At 37.8% G+C, this 21,247-nt stretch overlaps 2 protein-coding genes and 2 non-coding genes across 4 annotated transcripts; all 4 read left to right on the forward strand.

Moving 5' to 3' along the window:
• The first annotated feature begins 37 nt into the window (after nucleotides 1–37).
• On the forward strand, nucleotides 38–156 carry LOC149955388 (5S ribosomal RNA). Its single transcript, XR_016478756.1, has one exon. It is a non-coding gene; the product is annotated as a 5S ribosomal RNA (ribosomal RNA).
• A 143-nt stretch (nucleotides 157–299) lies between these two features.
• On the forward strand, nucleotides 300–418 carry LOC149955389 (5S ribosomal RNA). Its single transcript, XR_016478775.1, has one exon. It is a non-coding gene; the product is annotated as a 5S ribosomal RNA (ribosomal RNA).
• A 974-nt stretch (nucleotides 419–1,392) lies between these two features.
• LOC149955390 (uncharacterized) lies at nucleotides 1,393–1,851 on the forward strand. Its single transcript, XM_090165294.1, has one exon. The coding sequence runs from the start codon at nucleotides 1,393–1,395 to the stop codon at nucleotides 1,849–1,851; it is 459 nt and encodes a 152-aa protein (XP_090021420.1).
• A 17,138-nt stretch (nucleotides 1,852–18,989) lies between these two features.
• On the forward strand, nucleotides 18,990–19,934 carry LOC149955391 (zinc finger BED domain-containing protein 4-like). Its single transcript, XM_090165295.1, has one exon. It carries the CDS (start codon nucleotides 18,990–18,992, stop codon nucleotides 19,932–19,934), a length of 945 nt encoding a protein of 314 aa, XP_090021421.1.
• The last annotated feature ends 1,313 nt before the right edge of the window (nucleotides 19,935–21,247 follow it).

Raw genomic sequence — 21,247 nt, forward strand, 5'->3', positions numbered from 1 at the left:
AGTGGACTTCAACGACGATCTTACGGCTTCTAACGGAGAGAACGGCCATATCACGTTGAAAACAGCGGTTCTCGTCCGATCACCGAAGTTAAGCAACGTCGAGCGCGGCCAGTACTTGGGAGGGTGACCACCTGGGAACCCCGCGTGTCGTTTTCCTTTTAGAGGGTGGAATACTTTTCTTAATATTTTGAAGAAATGGCATACATTTTTAATTTCTAAAAAAAATGTTGTTTCTTGAAGGTCTTTGGCGCGCGCTCTTTAAAGTGGACTTCAACGACGATCTTACGGCTTCTAACGGAGAGAACGGCCATATCACGTTGAAAACAACGGTTCTCGTCCGATCACCGAAGTTAAGCAACGTCGAGCGCGGCCAGTACTTGGGAGGTTGACCACCTGGGAACCCCGCGTGTCGTTCTCCTTTTAGAGGATGGAATACTTTTCTTAATATTTTAAAGAAATGGAATGAATTTTTAATTTCTAAAAAAAATGTTGTTTCTTGAAGTTCTTTGGCGCGCGCTCTTTAAAGTGGACTTCAACGACGATCTTACGGCTTCTAACGGAGAGAACGGCCATATCACGTTGAAAACACCGGTTCTCGTCCGATCACCGAAGTTAAGCAACGTCGCGCGCGGCCAGTAAAAAGCACATTTAACGCAACTCTAAAATTTAGCACTCATATTTCAATATTTAAAAAATGCGGCCGTTACAAATTAACGGACACTTTATAACTCCCCATTTTGACATTCCTTTCTTTAAACTTTCCGAATATCAGGATCGAACGACCTTGGCTTAAAACTGGACAATAGAATGATTTCTCGCCTCTTTTCTTGACGGGATATGGATGTTAGCAAAAGGGGGTACGGTTTGCGTTATAGAGCCCATGAGCGCATCGAAACATCACATCGCACCGAAAGACTTTGGAATTTGCGTGACGCGATAACGCCGCCTGTTTCCATTGTCGAATCGAGCACCTGCTGATACGTAGATCGCCCCTTTTTAGTTGCACTTTAGGGTTAGTTTTCCCTGCATTTTATAGGATTTTCTTTTGCCACTCAGTTTATATATATTGACAAGGATAAAGAAGTAAAAATGGATTTTGATCAAGTGGCCCTCAATAACGCGGTATATTTGTTTAGAAATTCGCCATTATTAGTTTTGCATAAGCACAATGACGTTACTGATCGTATTCTTAGAAATTGGCGGATTAATTTCGTAAACAGAATTAATCGAGAATATCTTCACCGATTAAATGGATTTTCGAATCTACGCTACAGAGAAAATTAAAGCCTTGTTGAAACATTGTTTATCGACTAACCATTGGCTCAATTAGAAGCTCCTAGGAGAATTTGGATGAAACCTAGAAGTAGTGACTGGTGAGATTGGGTAGTGAAAATGAATTTTGATGAGGAGGACTTGTTAGAAAATTTTAGGACGTCTAAAGAAGCTTTCGAGTACGTTGTTTCCATCGTGGAAGATGATATGACACCAGACGAAATGCATGTGAGGAAACCAGTACCGACTGATAAAAGGGTGGCTTTAGCAATATACAAATTGGCATCGTGTGCCAAATATCGGGTAGTGGTCGCCCTCTTTGGCGTACACAAGACAACCGTTGGTCGTTGTTTACATATATTTTTCCAGTCTTTGTGTCGACAAAAAGAAAACTTCATATCTCTGCCCACACGTGAAGAAGCTCGAGAGATGACAAATAAAATTAAGACCACGAAACAATTCCCACAAGTCATAGGCATGATTGATGACTTTCACATACCGATAACGGCTCCAGACAATGGTACCGAGACTACGTTAATAGAAAAATGTATCCATCGCTTGTACTTCAAGCTGTCGTAGATAACAATACGAGGTATGTATATTGGAAAGCGTCGCAGAGTGGGGCAAACTGAGCCCAAACCTGGCCAAAAGTCAAGTGGGCGCAGCCAGGTCGGGAATGGACACAAAAAGTCAAGCTTTTAGGAAGAGAAGCGTGGAAACCTCAAACAACTGAGGCCGATCAATTATTTTGACAGGTGCCAATCTTGAACCGATATATCCGTCCCAAATCATCCCTTTCACAGTGACTCATTCAATTATTAGAAGGAAAATAGTGGAAGTAACTGGGTTTTCTACCATTTTATTTAATACAACATAATATTAAAGGTTACAATTTTAAATTTTAATTATACAATAGAAAAGTTATTAAAGATAACGCGAACTAACATCGAATTTTTCCAGTCCTTGACTATTATATTATTATATTATCTCCAACAAGAACCATAATGGATATAAAAAAAATCCAATTAGAAAAGTGTTCTTCGCCACATTTTATGCTAAATGGGCTTTGATATGATTCAATTTGTAAAAACGAAAGCCAAGTTATCGAAAATGTATTATCTTTACAGTTCGTCGATTCAACTTAAGACTATGCTTAGACAATGGGATAATTATTTTACGTCATTTTGGGATTTATTAAATTTTTATTCTAAACAGTTTAGCATTGTTTACACGATGACCAACTTGTTTCCGTCTTTCAATTATTAAATGAAATGGGGCTCAAGTTATTCAGACATTAAATAAGACGAGGAACAACTTCCTAATTGGAACGAAGTTTCTAAATCTACAATTCTCGAGATGATTTTTCAATGACCTTGAAGACATGGTTCAAGGTCATCGATGTTATCATTTTTAATTGTCCCCAACACGTGTTGGGCTCAGTTTGCCCCACTGTGCGACGTGCAATAATAATTTAATATAATAAATTTTCAACATCGAAAAATATTCCTTTTATAACATATCGAAAGAAATTATCTAATTCAAATATCCCGCCAATTATAATCTTATTCTAGCATATTGAAACAAATGGTCTAATTCAAACTTCCCACCAAAGAAATTGTTTAATTCAAACATCCCGCCAATTATAATCCTATTCTAGCATATTGGAAGAAATTGCCTAAAGCAAACTTCCCGTCAATAATAATCCTATTCTGGCATATAGATAGAAATGGTATAATTCCAAAATTGTCTAATTCAAACTTCCCGCCAATTATAATCCTATTCTAGCATATCGAAAGAAATTGTCTAATTCAAACTTTAGGCCAAAGAAATTGTCGTATTCAAACATCCCGCCAATTATAATCCTTTTGTAGCATTACGAAATAAATTGTATAATTCAAAATTCCCGCCAATTATAATCCTATTCTAGCATATCGAAAAAATTGTCTTATTCAAAATTCCCACCAAAGAAATTGTCTAATTCAAACATCCTTCCAATGATAATCATATTCTAGCATATCGAAAGAAATTGTCTGATTCAAACATCCTTCCAATGATAATCATATTCTAGCATATCGAAAGAAATTGTCTAATTCAAACTTCCCACCAAAGAAATTGTCTAATTCAAACATCCCAACAATTATAATCATATTCTAGCATATTGAAAGAAATTGCCTAATTCAAACATCCCCCCAATTATAATCCTATTCTAGCATATCGAAAGAAATTGTCTAATTCAAACATCCCGCCAATTATAATCCTATTCTAGCACATCGAAAGAAATTGTCCAATTCAAAATTCCCACCAAAGAAATTGTCTAATTCAAACATCCTTCCAATGATAATCATATTCTAGCATATCGATAGAAATTGTCTAATTCAAACTTCCCGCCAATTATAATCCTATTCTAGCATATCGAAAGAAATTGTCTAATTCAAACTTCAGGCCAAAGAAATTGTCTAATTTTAACATCCCGCCAATTATAATCCTATTCTAGCATATCGAAATTGTCGTATTCAAACATCCCGCCAATTATAATCTTTTTCTAGCATATCGAAAAAAATTGCCTAATTCAAATTTCCCACCAAAGAAATTGTCTAATTCAAACATTCTCCAATGATAATACTATGGTAGCATATCGAAAGAAACTGTCTAATTCAATCTTCTGGCCAAAGAAATTGTCTAATTCAAACTTCTAGCCAAAGAAATTGTCTAATTCAAACTTCTAGCCAAAGAAATTGTCTGATTCAAACATGCCGCCAATTATAATCCCATTCTAGCATATCGAAAGAAATTGGCTAATTCAACCTTCCCGATAATTATAATCCTATTCTAGCATATCGGAAGAAATTGTCTAATTCAAACATCCCGCCAATTATAATAATATTCTAGCATATCGATAGAAATTGTCAAATTCGATCATCCCGCCAAACTAATCTTATTACATTTTTTATCATTTTTCTTTTAATTATTTTTATTAATTTCAAACTTCCCACCAGAAAGACTATATAAGGATTCGAGAAGTGTTGTTTCAAACTTCCAAACAAAGCTCGGGGTGTAGCTTGTAGCTCCATTTACCGTGTTGTCGCTTTCCACGCCGACAAACACTTAACGATATTCCGTCCATAGCAATAGTGTCACTTCGAATATATATTCGATGTGAAACTAAATATAGTGATCGGCCAAAGTCAAGTGATAAAAAACTCATATTTTAATTCTGACGGGTAACGAAAAGTGTTGACTGTCCTTCTGGTTTTTACACCCCCATTTTTACACCCCCCTTTTTACCCCCTCTAGTCAGTGACTATTAATAAATTAAGGTAGGAGGCTCACTAGTCAGGCTGACTACTAAAAGAAATATCCTTATGTCCAACACTGATTGCGACACCGTTTAAGAGATATCCAGTCCTATAAAAATGAATGAGGAAGTCTATCCTGAAGATGGCGCTATAAAAATGAGTATCTTTCACGCTTCTATTTGACTAGCCGAGAAGCTCTCCTTACAGGCGGGATCTCAGCTAGTTTTGTATTTCGAGGCACTCCACCCCAGTAAGCCCCAAAACAACTTTTTCCCCTGGGATAATTCCCGTGGCACCCTTTTCCCCATAGTCGAACCACCGCAGTAAGGCCCTTCCGCCCTTTTTTTCCCATGTTATAAGTACCGTGGTACCCACCTCCATTTTTTCCCATGTGATAATTACCATGATACCCTTTTCCCCGTAGGCGAAACACCCCAGTAAGGCACCCCTTCCTGTTTTTCCCCATGCAAGAGTAACCGGGGTACACTTAAAACTTGCCTTTCTCTCTCGCCCCAACCCAACCCCCCAGTAAGGCACCAATTCCCCCTTTTCCCATGCGAGAATTACCGTGGTAGTCTTTTCGCCACAAAAATTAGTCAAAAACTCGTCTTTTTCTCTCGTCTCAAACCACTTGATCGAGGCATAGCAACAGCTGAGAGCGCGCGAACGAACCTAGGCCTAAAGGCCACGGGACTGACGTACTTACGCCGAGAGAGCCACTGGACTTTCCAATCGGATCGACTCCAAACCCCCTTCCCTCCCCGTTTCTGAAACTCACAACCGTTAAAATAACCCCCCTCCCCCTGTAAAGAGAGAAAATATTATTTCGGGTGTATTGAGGGTTGGGACAAACACGGCCCAACTCTCAGGGGCGACATATTTTGAGAATTTTGAGAATCTTACATTTGCGTCACTTTTGAAAATTTGTAATAAAGAAACAAAAAACTAAAACGGAAATCGAAGCAGACTCGATGCGAAAACGCGAATCGTAGCGTACGTAAAAAAATTCCACGCGGCCCTCGCGGCCGTATCGCGCGCGCGAAAAGCGTCAGAAAATCGAGAAATAAAGCGCCAAAATCGGTTGACGAACCTACCACCCAACCAACAACTTTTTAGTTTCAAATCGAATATATATTCGAAGTGACACTATTGCTATGGACGGAATGTCGTTAAATTTTGTTGTTGTTGTTGTTTTTTTTTTTAAATAGAGCTAATACCCAAGGCACCACCTTCGACCACATAAGCAATGTTGCTTGTGCGTGATCAAGTAACAGGTGGCCGGGTTACAATTCGTAGGAGGGTGGTGGCAAGCCCTTCATGCCACGCGAGCCAACAGCTCCCTACACTAACTATTACCGTTAACCTCAGCAAGTTTTTATGTTTGTTCGTTGGTCGTGGAAAAGCGACTTTACGGTAGATGGAGCTGCGAAAAATTATTTCAAATATAGACGATACTGGATTTCGAACCCAGATTTCTGACCGCGTAATCTCCAAAACCGTCGCTTTATCGAAGTGAGCCACGCCCAGTGTTTCCACTCTGCGGTAGAGATTTTCGCCTATTTTAGAGCAATTTTACCAGTTTTCGCCGGTTCTATAGTCGATTTTCGCCGCCGTTTTCGCCGCAATTTCCCCCCATACATTTACCTTAATTTTTTTAGTGAGTGTCACTGCATATTTTACTTATCTTTATTTCCAATCTTAGATTTGGGCAATATTTTTTATATAAAAAATACATTTTATTTCTTCAAATGTTATACAGGGGGCAGAGTAGAGGGACTACAGAGACGACGATTTTTTAGTTTTTCTGACTGAAAATATCGAAAAATATTTTCGCCGCAATTTGCGCCGTTTTCAATGGTTTTCGCCGCTTTTTCGCCTTTTCGCCGGTTTTAAAATTTATGGTGCCCACCGAGACAGTTTTCGCCGAAAACGCCCTTTTTCGCCGCAAAGTGGAAACACTGGCCACGCCGTCCTCTTCGAAAACCTAGCTAGAACTTTTACCCTTGAACACTTTTATAGTTTGTATAGGAGCTCTTTGACGCACACGCAGTGCCGTTAATTTCCGCCCCCTCCGACCAACCCCTTAGAGGGAGAGTACCCGAAAAAACAAGTTAGTCTCATTCGATAGAACTCTTTGACGCGAACGCAGTGCCGTTAATTTCCGCCCTTTTAATTTCAATTTAAATTTTAAATTTTGAGTTTGAGTTTGAGTTTAATTGCGATTGCGATTGCAATTGCGATTTTGATTTTAATTTACACTTTTTCAGTGGCATGAAAATCAAAAAATTAATATATTTATATAAAATACGGGAAGTAATGTGTAAATGTTTTTTCGACGACACTAGCTACAGTTATTGAAGATAGAGAGCACGTGCTGGAGTCGATTTTGGAATTTGAAGTGAATGTGCGAAATGCACGCGCCAATAAATTATTAAAAGTTCGTGACACAAAGTAAAATATTTTTATAGTTTTGTTATATTGAACACATATTGAAAGAGGATTAGTTGCAATCTATCCCTTGTAAACGTTTGTTAACAGTTCGCGGGTAAAGGTGGGAAATAGTGAGTTTAAAAATAAAATGTATTTCTAGAGATTATTCTGGAAGCAGCTTCCTAACGTTGGAAGCCATCAATTTCACTAATTTCGTCGATCTTGAACATGCGCGGTCTTTGAAAAATGAAATGGGAAAATTTCTGGAAAGAGACAAATGTAGTCAAATTGTAAGTGAAAGGGTTTTTGTTTCAAAAGTATTGTCGATAAAGTCCGAGAACAGAGCGAATTTCTATTCCTCTCAACCTGTATTTCATTTATGAGTGACAACTGTTTGACAGTTCTCAAAACTTAATTGACAGCTCTGGCAACTGGATTGAGAGATCTGACAGCTTGATTGGCATATCTGACAACTTGATTGATAGATCTGACAACTTGATTGAGAGCTCTAGCAACTTGATTCACAGCTCTGCTAGCTTGAATGACCACTCGGACACTTCGGTATATTTTAGCTACCTTTTTTTACTGATGCACATTATGTATGCTCAATTCAAAAACAGTCTGAGCCTTCCGTCAAGCTGTCCACACTGTCACTCCACAAGAAATGGACAAGCTCATTTTCACGCGGACAAAATTGGCGCACGAGAAAATGAATTATCTGTTCTCGGCCTTTCACGTAACCCGCGTTTAAAGACCTACAATTTTTCTTGAGAAATGGTTCACACGTATTTTATGCTTTGTCCCGTCAACGAATAGCGACTGGAAATCGGCACATTTATGGTCGAGTACAAAAGAGGCTTGAATAATTTTTTCGGCGAAATTAAGGATCTCCAATTAATTTTAATTTAGCGCAAATGCAATAACACATTTAATAGGAATCTCGGGTAACGTTGATTTCTAGAATAATTTTGGGGGAAATTCGATCGAGTAGTTACCCGCGAATACGAGCAATCCTGTAAATCTGAAACGCCGAATATTCTGGTGTTTTGGAAATCACAGCAATTAGTATATACGTCTTCAAAGAAAAATTGAAAGCGCTGGCCGAAATTCGCGTGTCCGGAGTAATCGGAGTGCTGTCGCTATTCCCGCGCTTGACCTCATTAGCAGAGGCGGAGGAGGGCTAATTACCAAATGGAGGGACATCATAAATCGGTGAAGCAGTCAGTTAAATGTTTCTATTTACCTAGAATGTATTTATTTATAACAATCACTGACTTTTAAGTTCGAATTTTCGACCGGAACAAAAGCAGGGTTCGTACAAAATTTCCGAAATTAAATTCCCTGACATTTCCAGGTTTTCCCTGACCAAATTGCCAAATTTTCCATGACCTTTTTTTGTAGAATAAATGAATGGTTTGTAGTAAAAATATTGAAAAATATTTTCTTTCAAATATTTATTGGCCAGTTTTTTTTGGGTCATTTTAAAATTTCCTTGCTTTTAGGGACCATTTGCAAATTCCTTGACTTTTCCCTGACATTTTGGGACCATTTGCAAATTCCTTGACTTTTCCCTGACCTTTTGGAAACATTTTAAAAATTCCCTGACCTTTTGTTAACATTTTCAAATTCCCTGACTTTTCCCTGACCCTTTGTTAACATTTTCAAATTCCCTGACTTTTCACTTGCCTTTTGTTAACATTTTCAAATTCCCTGACTTTTCTCTGACCTTTTTTTAACATTTTCAAATTCCATGACTTTCCCCTGACCTTTTGTTAACATTTTAATATTCCCTGACTATTCACTTACCTTTTGTAAAAAAAATTCAAATTCCCTGACCTTTTGTTATAATTTTAAAATTCCCTGACTTTTCCCTGACGTTTTGTTAAAATTTTAAAATTCCCTGACTTTTCCAGGTTCTCAAGTTTTTCCAGGTCGTGTACGAACCCTGGAAAGGGGGAATGAAAAATTTTAACGTCGTATTTGAGGAACCAAGGAGATACCGGTTTTATTTGGTGTGTTTTTTGGAGCTTGCTCTATGAGCATGAACTCCGGTAATTGCCCCGTGTAAACGGCAAAGACAATTTTTCGTAACTTAAAAATAATTAAATAAATGTTGTTTTATATTTCAATTAACGAGATAAATGTAATTTTATTCGAAACAAAAGAAAGCTCACCATCATAACACAGTCTAGATGATATAGATAACGTGTTAACGCAAATAAACAGAATACTAAGAACTACAATAGTCATTTTAAACATAACACGACGGGAAACACTGTATTGTACTTATTTGTAAGTTGGCACCTAATTACCGATTAAAATATATTTCGCGGCAACTTGGTTTTTATTATAAATTTTGAATTTCAAATTTTGGCCTATTTCTTTTATTTTTTATACATTTGAGGAACAGAGTAAATATTCCACTTAAAATATCGATTGGTTTTGAAATTTACAGCCGTCAAATAGTTTACCTCAGGTAAATTAACTAAAGATCGCTTAGTAACCTAAAAGTAACACACTAATGTAGAATTGCGGTAGAATTACGCAGGATTTAAGGGGAAAGGTTTGAGAAATCGCTAGCTTTAACTAACTAAAATCAGCTACTCCTCCCACAAAACGGAGTAGTAAACGTATTTGTTATGGCGCTAGAAAAATTATTTCAAAAATTACTTAATGATGTTTTTCTGCAAGTACAATTTTTTCTTCTCAAAGGAATATCATAAAATCAGCGTGTTCCAGCGAAGGTAGATGTTCCGAACGAATAACATCCACAGAAAAGGTAGATGAATATATTGCGTACTTCTGCCAATTTTCATTGATACGACATGGGATTTTTCGTAACTAGAATGTTGAGTTAATCGATTATCAATTAAGGAATAATCATACAATGTTAAATCCTGGTAGATTAACATGTTTACATACAAGCGTTGAGGGTTTAAAGTGGGATGAAAGTTCACCACGTCTAAATAAACATTAGTGTCATTATAAACTCGCCAAACGTTTAAAATAATTATCCGGGAATGGGAAATTTAAGGTTCAGCCCAGTTCCGCGCAAACCGTTGCGAAATATTTGATAAAAAAGTTTCCTTCTTAATTATTTTTAACGAGCCCAAAACAGTGTTATACGTTTTGTAATTTAAGGGGCTGTTTGACAAAGCACGCCATCTTCGAATTAATTCGTTTCAAAAGCTTGAAAACTCTTTCCATTGAAGAGAATGAAATTAACGATCTGTCGGATTCGGCCTAGTTCGTCTTTCCAAAATAGTCCCCACTTTGGCGCCTTCATTTCCGAATTCCGTGGTATTTCGCCTTTCGTTAATTGGTGCTGCTCCTCTTTCAGCCGCCCTCATCGTCCCCGGATTCAATTATCCGCGATTCTCAGTGTTTTCCGCGAATCGTCTCGTTTCAGATTTTAAAATAAATTCCTCCAGAAACGAAGCGAGGATTTACCAAAGTCAATTTTACGTTCCAATTCAATAATCGCTCATTATTTCGCCGAAATAAGCGTTATTTTTACCTTTTAAAGCGATTTAATTTTTCACTGGTGTTTGGGCTCGAGCGAAAATTATCTAGCGAAGTCGTTGGTTCCTGGTAGTTGCATAGCGCCAATTTTGATCTCGGCGCGTGTGTTAACTTCAAATAATAAATATATAATAATCAGCTAAGCTAATACCCAAGGAACCACACAGTTCTAAGTAGTGTTCGTACGGGGACCCCGACCCAGACCCCGACCCCGACTGCCGCAAATCAAGTCGGGGTTTTCCATTTTTCGGGGTTATGTTTTCGTAGTGTAATTTTAAATTTTCGCGCCGACGCACCCCGCTAAATCCTAAAAATATAAAATAGATAGGTTCCTTCTCTCTCTTTTTTCGTGGGCGACAATTGAATGATCCGAATGAACTTCTGTTGATGCCACTGACGTGGTTCTCGCTTGACGCCGACTGGAGTCGATTTTTAAGTTTTAGTTTCATAATTGCCGTTGTTTCGGGCTCTCTCAGTCTCAGCTAATGAGTGTGGAGTTACAACGTTTGGCTATTTTGAACAATAGCCCCGCCACCTAGTTTCCACTTTTTAGTTACACCATACCAACGTACTTATTAAGGGGAATCTAATGGTGCAAAAATTATAAGCCGCAAATAATTAATTTTAAAGATATTCTAATTTAAAGATGTACGAACCGAACGGTTCGGGGCGTAGAATTCACTCCGTGGCGAAGAGAGCTCGCCGTCACTCCGTTTTTGCCCTTTCGTAAATCAGCCTTTCTTTATTTGTTGGGAGTGGTAATGGCGCCAGTAGGACCACAATATTCGCGAAATATGCTTTTGTAGTAGACGTAGGGTCTAGGGATTAAAATGACGATGCGCGAAACAAAGCTTTTGTTAAAGGATTAAAATGAAGGCGGGCTACTATTTAGGTAGGAAAGAAACATTTCCCAAACCGTATTCATTTTTCACTAGCCATGTCCGATACCGGGTTTTCGCGTAGTTCCGCAAGTTCGGAATATTCTAATTCTGTTAATTCTGTGCGTTTTGGATAACGTGGGGCTGATGACGAAAAAGAAAAATGTGGACATGCAAAACATGACTAACTTACTATTTTAAGTATTTTCGCGGTATTTCAACGAATTTTCGGGGTTTTGGTGGGGAAAATAGGTTAGATTATTTATATTTTTAGGTTAGTTGTATTAATATCGGGTTGACCATACTTGATGCGTCAGGCTTGGTGCTGTCCTCTAGGTTGCGTTATAGATGGCCCATAGCTTTTTTTAGTATGGGGTTGGGGAAGCGCTGCGCGCTCCCAGCGCTCGAGCTTAGTGAGTGCGCGGCGCCGTCAGGCGCCATTACTTAGAATACATTCGACGTTGTATAAGTCAACATCACACAGAAGACATATAATACGACATAGTATGATTAAAAAAGCCTAAAATGCGTTGAAATACGGGGGAAAATCCCAACCCTTAAAAGTTAGTACTGTTTTGCAATTCAGCCTTCTCCTTTTTCGTCATCAGTCCTACGTTATCCAAAAAGTATTAAAATCTAGGAATTTAAATAATCGTCCACGTCATCAGTCCTACCTCATCCAACACGAGTGCGCGGCGCCGTCAGCCGCCAAGGTATAGTCTTTGGGAATTTTTTAATTAACTTTTTAAATAATGCTTTGTGGGGAATAATTTTCGCACCATTGGAATCTCCTTAAAAAGTATTTTAAGGGGGGTCGAGAAAGGGGGACAAAGGGGGTAGTGGGGCTATTGTTCCATTTTACCCACCGTTTGGAAATAACTTGTGAATTTATAAAACAACTTATTTAAACAATTACAATGCCTAAGCTTTAGACCTTCATTTTAAAATCTATGCCTATCTTATCTATTTTTACTATAGTCTTAGTCGATAATCTATATTATAAGGAGCGCTTGGTACGTTGGTCGTCGTCGTCGTCCGAGCTTTCAGGAATGTTTGCTTAGTCTGTCACGAAGCCAAAGGCAGGGCCGCGGGGCGGCGAGGAAAAAGCGACCCGCGGAACAGAGGGAAACCGAGACTGCCTTTGGCTTCGTTACTGAGGTGGTTCAACCATAGACTAAGGAAGGTCTATGGTTCAACTATCTATTTTCTCAAAATCTGTCGCCCCTGAGAGTTGGGCCGTGTTTGTCCCAACACGCAATACATCCGAAATTTTCTCTCTGTTTCCGCCGCGAATTTCGGAGGGGAGGGGAGAGGAGGGGGAGGATCGTATGGGGTAGTTTCAGCATGGAAGAAGTAGACCCTCACGTGCATCCTACCGTATGTTATTGGTCTGAATGTCCGTAAGGTACAACTTATTTGTTTGGTCATCTACTGCGTACTGTTTTTAAAATTTTGGGTACCACGGTAATCACATGGGAAAAAGTGCAAGGTGGGTACCACGGTAATTACACATGGGAAAAATTAAGAGGGGGTACCCCGGTTATTATCACATGGGAAAAAGGGGGAGGAAGGGCCTTACTGGGGTGGTTCTACTTTGGGGAAAAGGGTAACACGGTAATTACGCATAAGAAAAATGAGGAGGGGGTACCCCGGTAATTATCACATGGGAAAAAGGGGAGGAAGGGCCTTACTGGGGTGGTTCTACTTTGGGGAAAAGGGTACCATGGAAATTATCGTATGGGAAAAGGGGGAGGGGACCTTACGGGGGGAGGTCGACTATGGGGTTAACGGTACCATGGAAATTATCGCATAGAAATGAGGGGTAAGACAGCCTCAGATACTCTGTACACCGAATTCGTGCATTTAGCACTGTTAAAGCTACATATTTTCAAGAGTTCGAGAGTTCCATTTAGCACTGTCAAAGGTACGGCAGTGTACACCGAGTTCGCAGAGTGTCTTACCCCTCGCATGGAAAAAAGGGAGGGGGCCTTACTGCGGTGGTTCGACTATGGGGAAAAGGGTGCCACGGAAATTCTCGCGTGGGTAAAAGGGGGAGGGTGCCTTACTGCGGTGGTTCGACTATGGGGAAAAGGGTGGCACGGAAATTATCCCATAGGAAAAAGGGGTTGGGGGGCGTACTGGGGTGGAGTGCCTCGAAACACACAACTAGCAGAGGGCCCGCCTGTAAGGCGGGCTTCTCGGCTAGTACAAAATAACGGTAAAAAATGCCGCCGATCAGTTTTGTAAAATATTTTCGGCGGCGTAATCGTTGGCCATTTTCGGTATGGAGATACAGGCCGGAAGGCAGGCAAGGCTGCCAGATTTCGATACATCAAAAACGGCAAACTCCCTCAAATGTTTTCGTTTTCAAAACGAAAATTTTGCGGCGTAGCTATCGACTAAGACTATTACCATATGTAACATCATTACTCATAAGTATGTCACCAGCTCTATTTCTTCACTAACGGTTTGTTTCACAGATATCGCGTCATCCGTACCCCACGTAATATTTGACGTCATCGAATCTCAAATGCCGTCGTATAAATAGCTCTACGTCTGATAAACCGACGGCCATAATTTTAGTAAAAAACCGGTTTGAACAACCAAAGCTTAGGAGCTAAAATGAACTACAATATAGTGTCAAATTCTGTTAATGTAATTAATTTGCAAATTAATCTAGATTGTCAAATGAAAGAAGCAAGTTTATTGGAAAAAATAGTTGAAATTCAGGTTAAGCTTTTCTGGCGCATCTACAAGGTTGGAGTCTTTGCAGATTCTTTTGAGCCTAAGCCTAACTCTTCTAGGCTTGATATGGCTTTTCATAACGCTGGTGGAATATTCCACTTCGACGACTTGTTCCATTTTCGGAAAGCGATCACTTATTGGTCATTTTCCCCAACCTTTTATTTTTCTAAATTACTTATAATTTAACTTCATCCGCACAAACCGAGCGAGTTTATAAAATTCAGTAAAGCTACATTGGACTGACTAAAATTCAGACGCAAAAAATTCCTTCTCAAATTCGAGGTTTTCCGTTGGCTTAAATAAATATGTTACTAGCCAATAGTGTGACTCCCAAAATTACTAGGATGAATAAAAAGGTTAAAATCTAACGTAGTCCACCTCTTTACTGGTTCGTGGTGAAATAAACCGTTAGTGAAGATTTTATGTTACATATGCTATTACTAATAGTCCCTAGGCTCAGAGGCTGGCTTACACAAGATACACTATCTAATCTTAACCAGTAAAATTGGGGTATTTTTATAATTTTTCTATTCTTAATAAATACAAAGAATTTTCCATCCCCGACCCCGACCCCGACTTGTTTTTCGCGGGGTTAGACCCACCCCGATCCCGACCCTGACCCCATCTTTATTTTTACCCCGTACGAACACTAGTTCTAAGTCAACTAGTGTCTTGCGAAGTACCGATGGTCACAAGCTGTGGTCGAACCCGGCTACGCTTGTTGCGAGGTGAAAGTGCTATGCGAGGTACCTGTTTCTTTGATTTAGCAATTGATTGAAATAAAATTTCCGTTACAGATCAACTCCAATAACAATAGAGCGTCTATGGTTTCGGACAACAGTTGACTTTACAAGAGCACTTGAACCAAAAATCTATTTCACCTGAAGAACCAATGGAGAACGAAAAACTGTAAGGGATGGTAGTATATATAGAGCATACATTAAATTTAGCGATAAATCTAAATCTAGCATGTTTTTAAAATGAATTTATCCCGAGTATTTTCGAAGGACTAGACTATTTTGCGAAAAAGCTGAGAGTTTGCGAATTCTTTTTTCGATTATCGATTTATCGTGATCGTATTCTTTCTACTGTTGATTTTTTGAACAATTTCGGGTGTAATAAAACAAGCGAAATTGAATATAAATAATGCGAAAGGCCCATTTTAGTCAAATCTCATTAGAGATAATTTTTTTTAAAACACTTGATAGCTTTATTTTAGTATTTTATAAATTTTATTATACAAAAATAATAATAATAATAATAAAAACACACCCACACGAACTTAGGGCAGGGAGTACAAACAATCCCCGGGAGAAGCCCTTATTTTCCAAAGTGACCAAAATGTTGTTATTCGACTCCAAGTACCAAAATCCGGTATTTCAAAAGAGTAAATTTCTTAAAAATTTGTTTCTGTTGAAAAATATGTAATAGACCAACGCTTTTTCAAAATAGTAAAAAATCAAATTATCTTAATTGGTTTTGGAATTAAGAGGGCGCAATGTTTACCAATGATTTAATAAAATGTTTCTTGCATTATTCTGCTATAGTGTAGTGCCTCGAATCCCTCGATGGCTCAAAAATGTCGTTGTTGTCTAAGGTTTCCAAAGCCTACACTGTAAATGAAAAAAGGATTAGATAGAATCCAATACGAAACCTCGTTTTGCTTCAATGATCAACCTTCATAAAAGGCTCCTCGTTAATGATTTCAACCAAGAATGAAATCGCAGCTTTAAAAGGTTTAACAGAGCACGCTAAAGATTCAATTCAATTCAATTTATTGCTTAGATGTTGTGAGAATACACCACTGTATAGTTCCAAGACGGACCTACCAATGGTATGAATTACAACCCGTAAAAGCTTGGAAAAAGCACCCCCTTCAGGTTCAAAGCCTAACTGAGCACGTTGGCGTGAGCCAGGAACGAGAAGAGGCTTCGGTTTCTCTGAGGGAAAGGTGGAAGGCTGACTAACAAAAGTCACCTAACAGAAATTCAAGCTTCGGTCGCTCAGAGCTTACTAATATTAATATTAATAATAACGCACTACTTTAGAGCCGAATCATCTAGCGACTTTTAATACCTATTGTTCAGAAGGGCGGGTTACGGTGCACAGGAGGGTGGTGGCGAGCCCTTCATTCCACGCCAGCCAAAAGCTCCCTTCCTTCACTGTTACCTCTTCAAGATTGTATGCGCCCCTTATTGATCTCACTTTAAAGGAATGCGTCCATCATTAGCATTGATCTCGAAACGCAGCGCTTATCGTACCTGAAAAATAAATAATACTATGCTTATCTTTTATCTGTAAGCACTTAACTAGTTGAAGTTTTCTTAAATGCATCGCGTTCATCTTTTTACTAATGCACATCAAAGAAATATTTAAGCTACGGCAACACATTGAGGAAATTAAAACCATTTTTAAGCACAAAGCAGAACCGGTAACTAATAAAGTGTTCAACATTAAATATTAATCAATTTTAAAAAATTTCATTCCAATGAAGAATGGGCAAAAACGTCGATCGAGTAATTTATTTAGAAAATATAATCCCGTTCCCCTAAATTTTTGACATATAAGAAGTATTTTAATGCAGCAGATAATTTGCTAGTACTTATTTTTGGTCACAAATAAGTTATAATATTTTAGTCGCATATCTAGAATCAATCAACGAATTTATCTACGTACATGCACACGATGTCGAAAAAGATTATCACACAAAATTTAGTAAAATGTTTGTATCTTAAAATGTACGTGCTAGTGAGAGTTTTGTATAAAATTATCTGCATACTATAAAATATTTACGATTGTATATTATATAAAAGTTGGACCAACTATAGTTAAGTCTTAACCTCTGTACAAACTTGTATTGTCGTAGGCGTATCGGTCCCTTGACCAGACGAGATACACTCTGTGGCTTCCACGTATCAAGATCTTGGATCAAACAAAAATCATAATTATATTCAGGCAAAGAGTCAAGTATTGAATTAATAATAATTTTCAATACACCAAAAAATTAGAAGTTTCACCAAAAAATCTTTTTTAAAACCCTTAAACCGATCTGACAGGAAACGTTTGGCGATTTTTCACAAAATAGTAGCTCAAAATATTTTGACAATTGTCAATCGATAGATTAAATAAAGATAATTAAATTATACAAGTAATTTTTTTAAGATTATTTTATATTCAACACTATACTCTCTATCGCATTTTGAGTCAAGATCTATGTTTTTAAGAAGTAACTTAAAATAGAAATAGCTTTGTTATAACCATAAGTTAAACAGTCGATTCACATGTGTTTGCCACCACCTCCAAGTCTCCCTCTTTTCTTTGAACTTTGTTTGAAATCTTAGCGTTGAATGATTGAATAGTTCAACCCCCTTTGAACTTTTCTGGAATTTTAATCTTGAATAGTTAATATTCTAACACCCACTTAATAATTTTTAAAATCGGAACCTTAAATGGTACATAGGTTAACTATCTCTAATCATTTTTTTAAATCTGAACCCTGAAAGGTTTATAGTTGAATCATTTTTGGCCTTGAAGCTTCAATGGATCTAGTTTTAGCATACCGAATCTTTTTCATCTACAGTTTACATAAATTGGCAGTTAACCGAGGTTTAATACCAATAAAAAAATTATGATTGAACTAAAAGAAGTTTAAATTTGAATATCTATCTAAACTTTTAAAAATTTTAATAAAACTTTTTCATTAAGCCAAAATAAATATGAAAATTTAAATATATTTTGTTCAAAATTATAGATTGTATCTTACTTAGTATTTTTTATGAAATAAAAGTGATTTTTTAAACTTTAAAATCGTACAAAGCTCTTGCCGGGTGAAAATATTGGTTTGTGACGGGGCGATATTCTTTCGAAATCACGTTGATGCACTACAGAAAAGCACCCAAGGGACTTTTTAAATAAATTATGGGACACGGTTAAATATCAAATTATTTAAAAGTTGTTAAAATTTTCAAACCCTAAAATTTAAATCAGGCAGTGCAATTTTCGACTTGGTAAGGTGGCGCTCAACTTTCAGTGCCTACGTGTTAAAATTTCATCCGGGATCATCTGGCCGTTAACATAGCTTGGGTACGTACAAACTGTACCCTTTTCGTTTCTCGTACGCGTTTCTATTGTATCCACTTTACTAATTGTGATATATTGTTACTTACAGGTTTTAGTATATTTAAATAATGGAAAATGTTGAATAAAAGTTAAGTGTGAAATGAAAATGACAAATTATTAATTAATTTCATAAAATGTTTGGTAATTTGGAACAATAGCCTCACCACTCCCTTTGCTCCCCTTTCTAGACCCCCTTAAAGTACTTTTCAAGGAGATTTCAATGGTGAAAAATTATTTCCCGCAAAGGTTTATTTATAAAGTTAATTAAAAATTTGCCCAAAGACTATACATTGGCGATTGACGGCGCCGCGCACTCACTTCGCTCGAGTGTTGAAGAGCCGGACAGGCACCCCCCCCCCCCCCCACCCACCAGCCGAATATATATGCTATTCGATTCCTAATTTTCAAAATTTTCAAAGAAGATTCGAAATGTGTTGCATCTTACTTTGAATATAGAATTGAATCCGTATGGTTTTAACTCTTGAATATCGAATATCAAATCAGATTTGATTCCAGAAATTCGTACGAAGCGAATGCTTGATTAGAAAGCTCGAATTATAACTATCGAATCGAATCGAATCGTCACTTCTGTCGTTTTCTTTTATTCTTGTTCCTGCGAATCAGCTGTATTCGAGAAAGTCGAATATCGAATCGAATTTGAAAATGAAAATTGAATCGAATATTCTACAAATTCGAAAAACGTGTAAACGAATCGTATATTCGAAGAATGAATAACTATTTAGTTATCACCGGGCACTACATCAGCGGTAAGGATTGGATCTTGTCTTCCAAATGCATATCAGGGTCGAATTTGGAAATACCGGATGCGAACAATACCTCGGTGGCTACAGAAGATATTATTAAAAACCAATTTGATTATTATAATATAAATTTATCTCAAGTGTTTTTCGCTACCACTGACACTACAAATACGATGCCCGCCACCGCCAGGCTTTTAGGATTGAAATGGCACAGTTGTGCCGCACACAAGTTGCAGCTCGCTATAAACGGCGCGTTGGAGGTTCAAAAAGTGTTGAAGAATTTGATAAAACACGCGCATGCAATTGGCGCTTTCTTTCATTCTTCTACAGTAGGAGCCAAGTCATTAAGCAAACATCAACTTGATAGCGGCTTGCCTGAATCGTCACCACTTCTTGACGTCGTCACGATATTCAATAGTACGTACTATCCGCTACTTTGGTTAAAGACGAACGAGGTAGCCTTGTCTCTAACACTTGTCGAATGCGTGGAGGAGAGACGTTGCGCCAAGAGTCCCCCGGCGGCATTAACAACGCAACTCAAGGAAACTTTGGAATCATCGTTGCCAATTCTAAAGGTAATAGAGGAAGCCACTACAATTTTCAGTGCCGACACATCCGTCACGGCCAGCCTAATTCTTCCACTTATTTCAACTCTGAAAGACGAGGTCAGTACTACGCCAGCGAATAGAGTAAAGGCCTTCAGAGACGAACTCTTAAAACAATTGAAAGACCGATTTGATCTGACAATGGAACAACTATTGGCAGCAACGTTTGTTGATCCACGATTCAAAAAACGTTTACTATCCGACTCTCAAACCTTAAAAATAGAACAGTACTTGACCGTCCGATTAGGGAACCACACTGATTTCAATGATATTAGCCAAACAACTGAAACGCCAGGCCAGGATTAGTCAAACAGTGATTCTGGTGAATATGAACATCAAGAACGAAACAAACTAGACGTTCTATTCATTAAAATTCGTAGAAATGAACATGGAAGTTCATCTATGAAGATTCCTCGTTCAAAACAAATACACAACGAGATTGAAAATTACACCAAAGAAGTTGTAATGAAAAGACGAGGCGATCCACTCAATTACTGGAGAAACAAATGTTCCGCTTACCCCATTTTGGCGGAAGTCGCTCGCGATTTACTGTCTACGCAAGCGACGAATTGCGCGTCAGAAAGGGTAAACTCAGTAGGATCTCAAGTTGTCACTGATCCTCGCCATTCGCTGTCCAACTACAATAAAGAAACCCTTATTTGGGCTCGACAGAACAGTGACTTGCTTTTAGAATCTTAAAATTAACTTTCTCTATCAATAAAGACGTGTTCACGTGGCTTTAAATCATTCAAATAAGTCGATTTAAAATTTAAATTGATTAAAAGCGTTAATGACAGTTTTGCAATATTTATGAAATCTGAAACAAATTGATTTGTACCGACAATTTTCAATGTATTATTGCACTGTAATAAATTTTTCGTAGTTTTCTAATTCGCAACTTATCTTGAATAATTAAAAATTTTAACCTTTGCAGGCGCGGCTCCAGATTGGTCCCCCCTCCAAAACAAATGATATTCACCAAGCACTTTTAGTCAATTTGGTCCAAACGGTTTGAAAATTAAAGAAACTATTCGAAAATAAAGTTAAATATTTCGATCCAGAAATTCCGCACTTCAGCTAATTAGTCAATTTGGTCCAGACGGTTTGAAAATTAAAGAAAATATTCGAAAATAAAGTAACATATTTCGGTCCAGAAATTCAGCACTTCAGCAAATTAGTCAATTTTTTCCAGACGGTTTATAAGATAGTATCTTCTATGTAGGAGGAATCCTTCAAAATTCAGCGGTCCAGACGTCCTGAAATTCAGTAAATTAGACAATCCCCTAAAAGCTCGTACCGATAGGTCTTCGAGCAAACAAAAAGACGCAAAACTCGGACCAAATAGATCTTCGAGTGAAAAATAAATATTATAAAATAAAATAAAATAAAATAAAAAAAGCCAGAAATTCCAATGGTAGACCGGTTTCTTCCTATTTGGGACTCGTCGGTACCATGCGGGAAATCTGGCTCGCGATTATAACACCCAATAGAGAAACTAAGCCTAAATATTAAAAATTTCAAAATGAGTTGCATAGCAACGGAAGCCGAATACGGGGAGAGTGGTGGAGATTATTATATACGCAATGTTAAGTTAAAAGGAAACTCCTATGGACGGCATT

The sequence above is a fragment of the Leiobunum rupestre genome, chromosome 2 (genome assembly GCF_980474605.1).
Source record: "Leiobunum rupestre chromosome 2, qqLeiRupe1.1.hap1, whole genome shotgun sequence".
Taxonomy (NCBI): domain Eukaryota; kingdom Metazoa; phylum Arthropoda; class Arachnida; order Opiliones; family Sclerosomatidae; genus Leiobunum; species Leiobunum rupestre.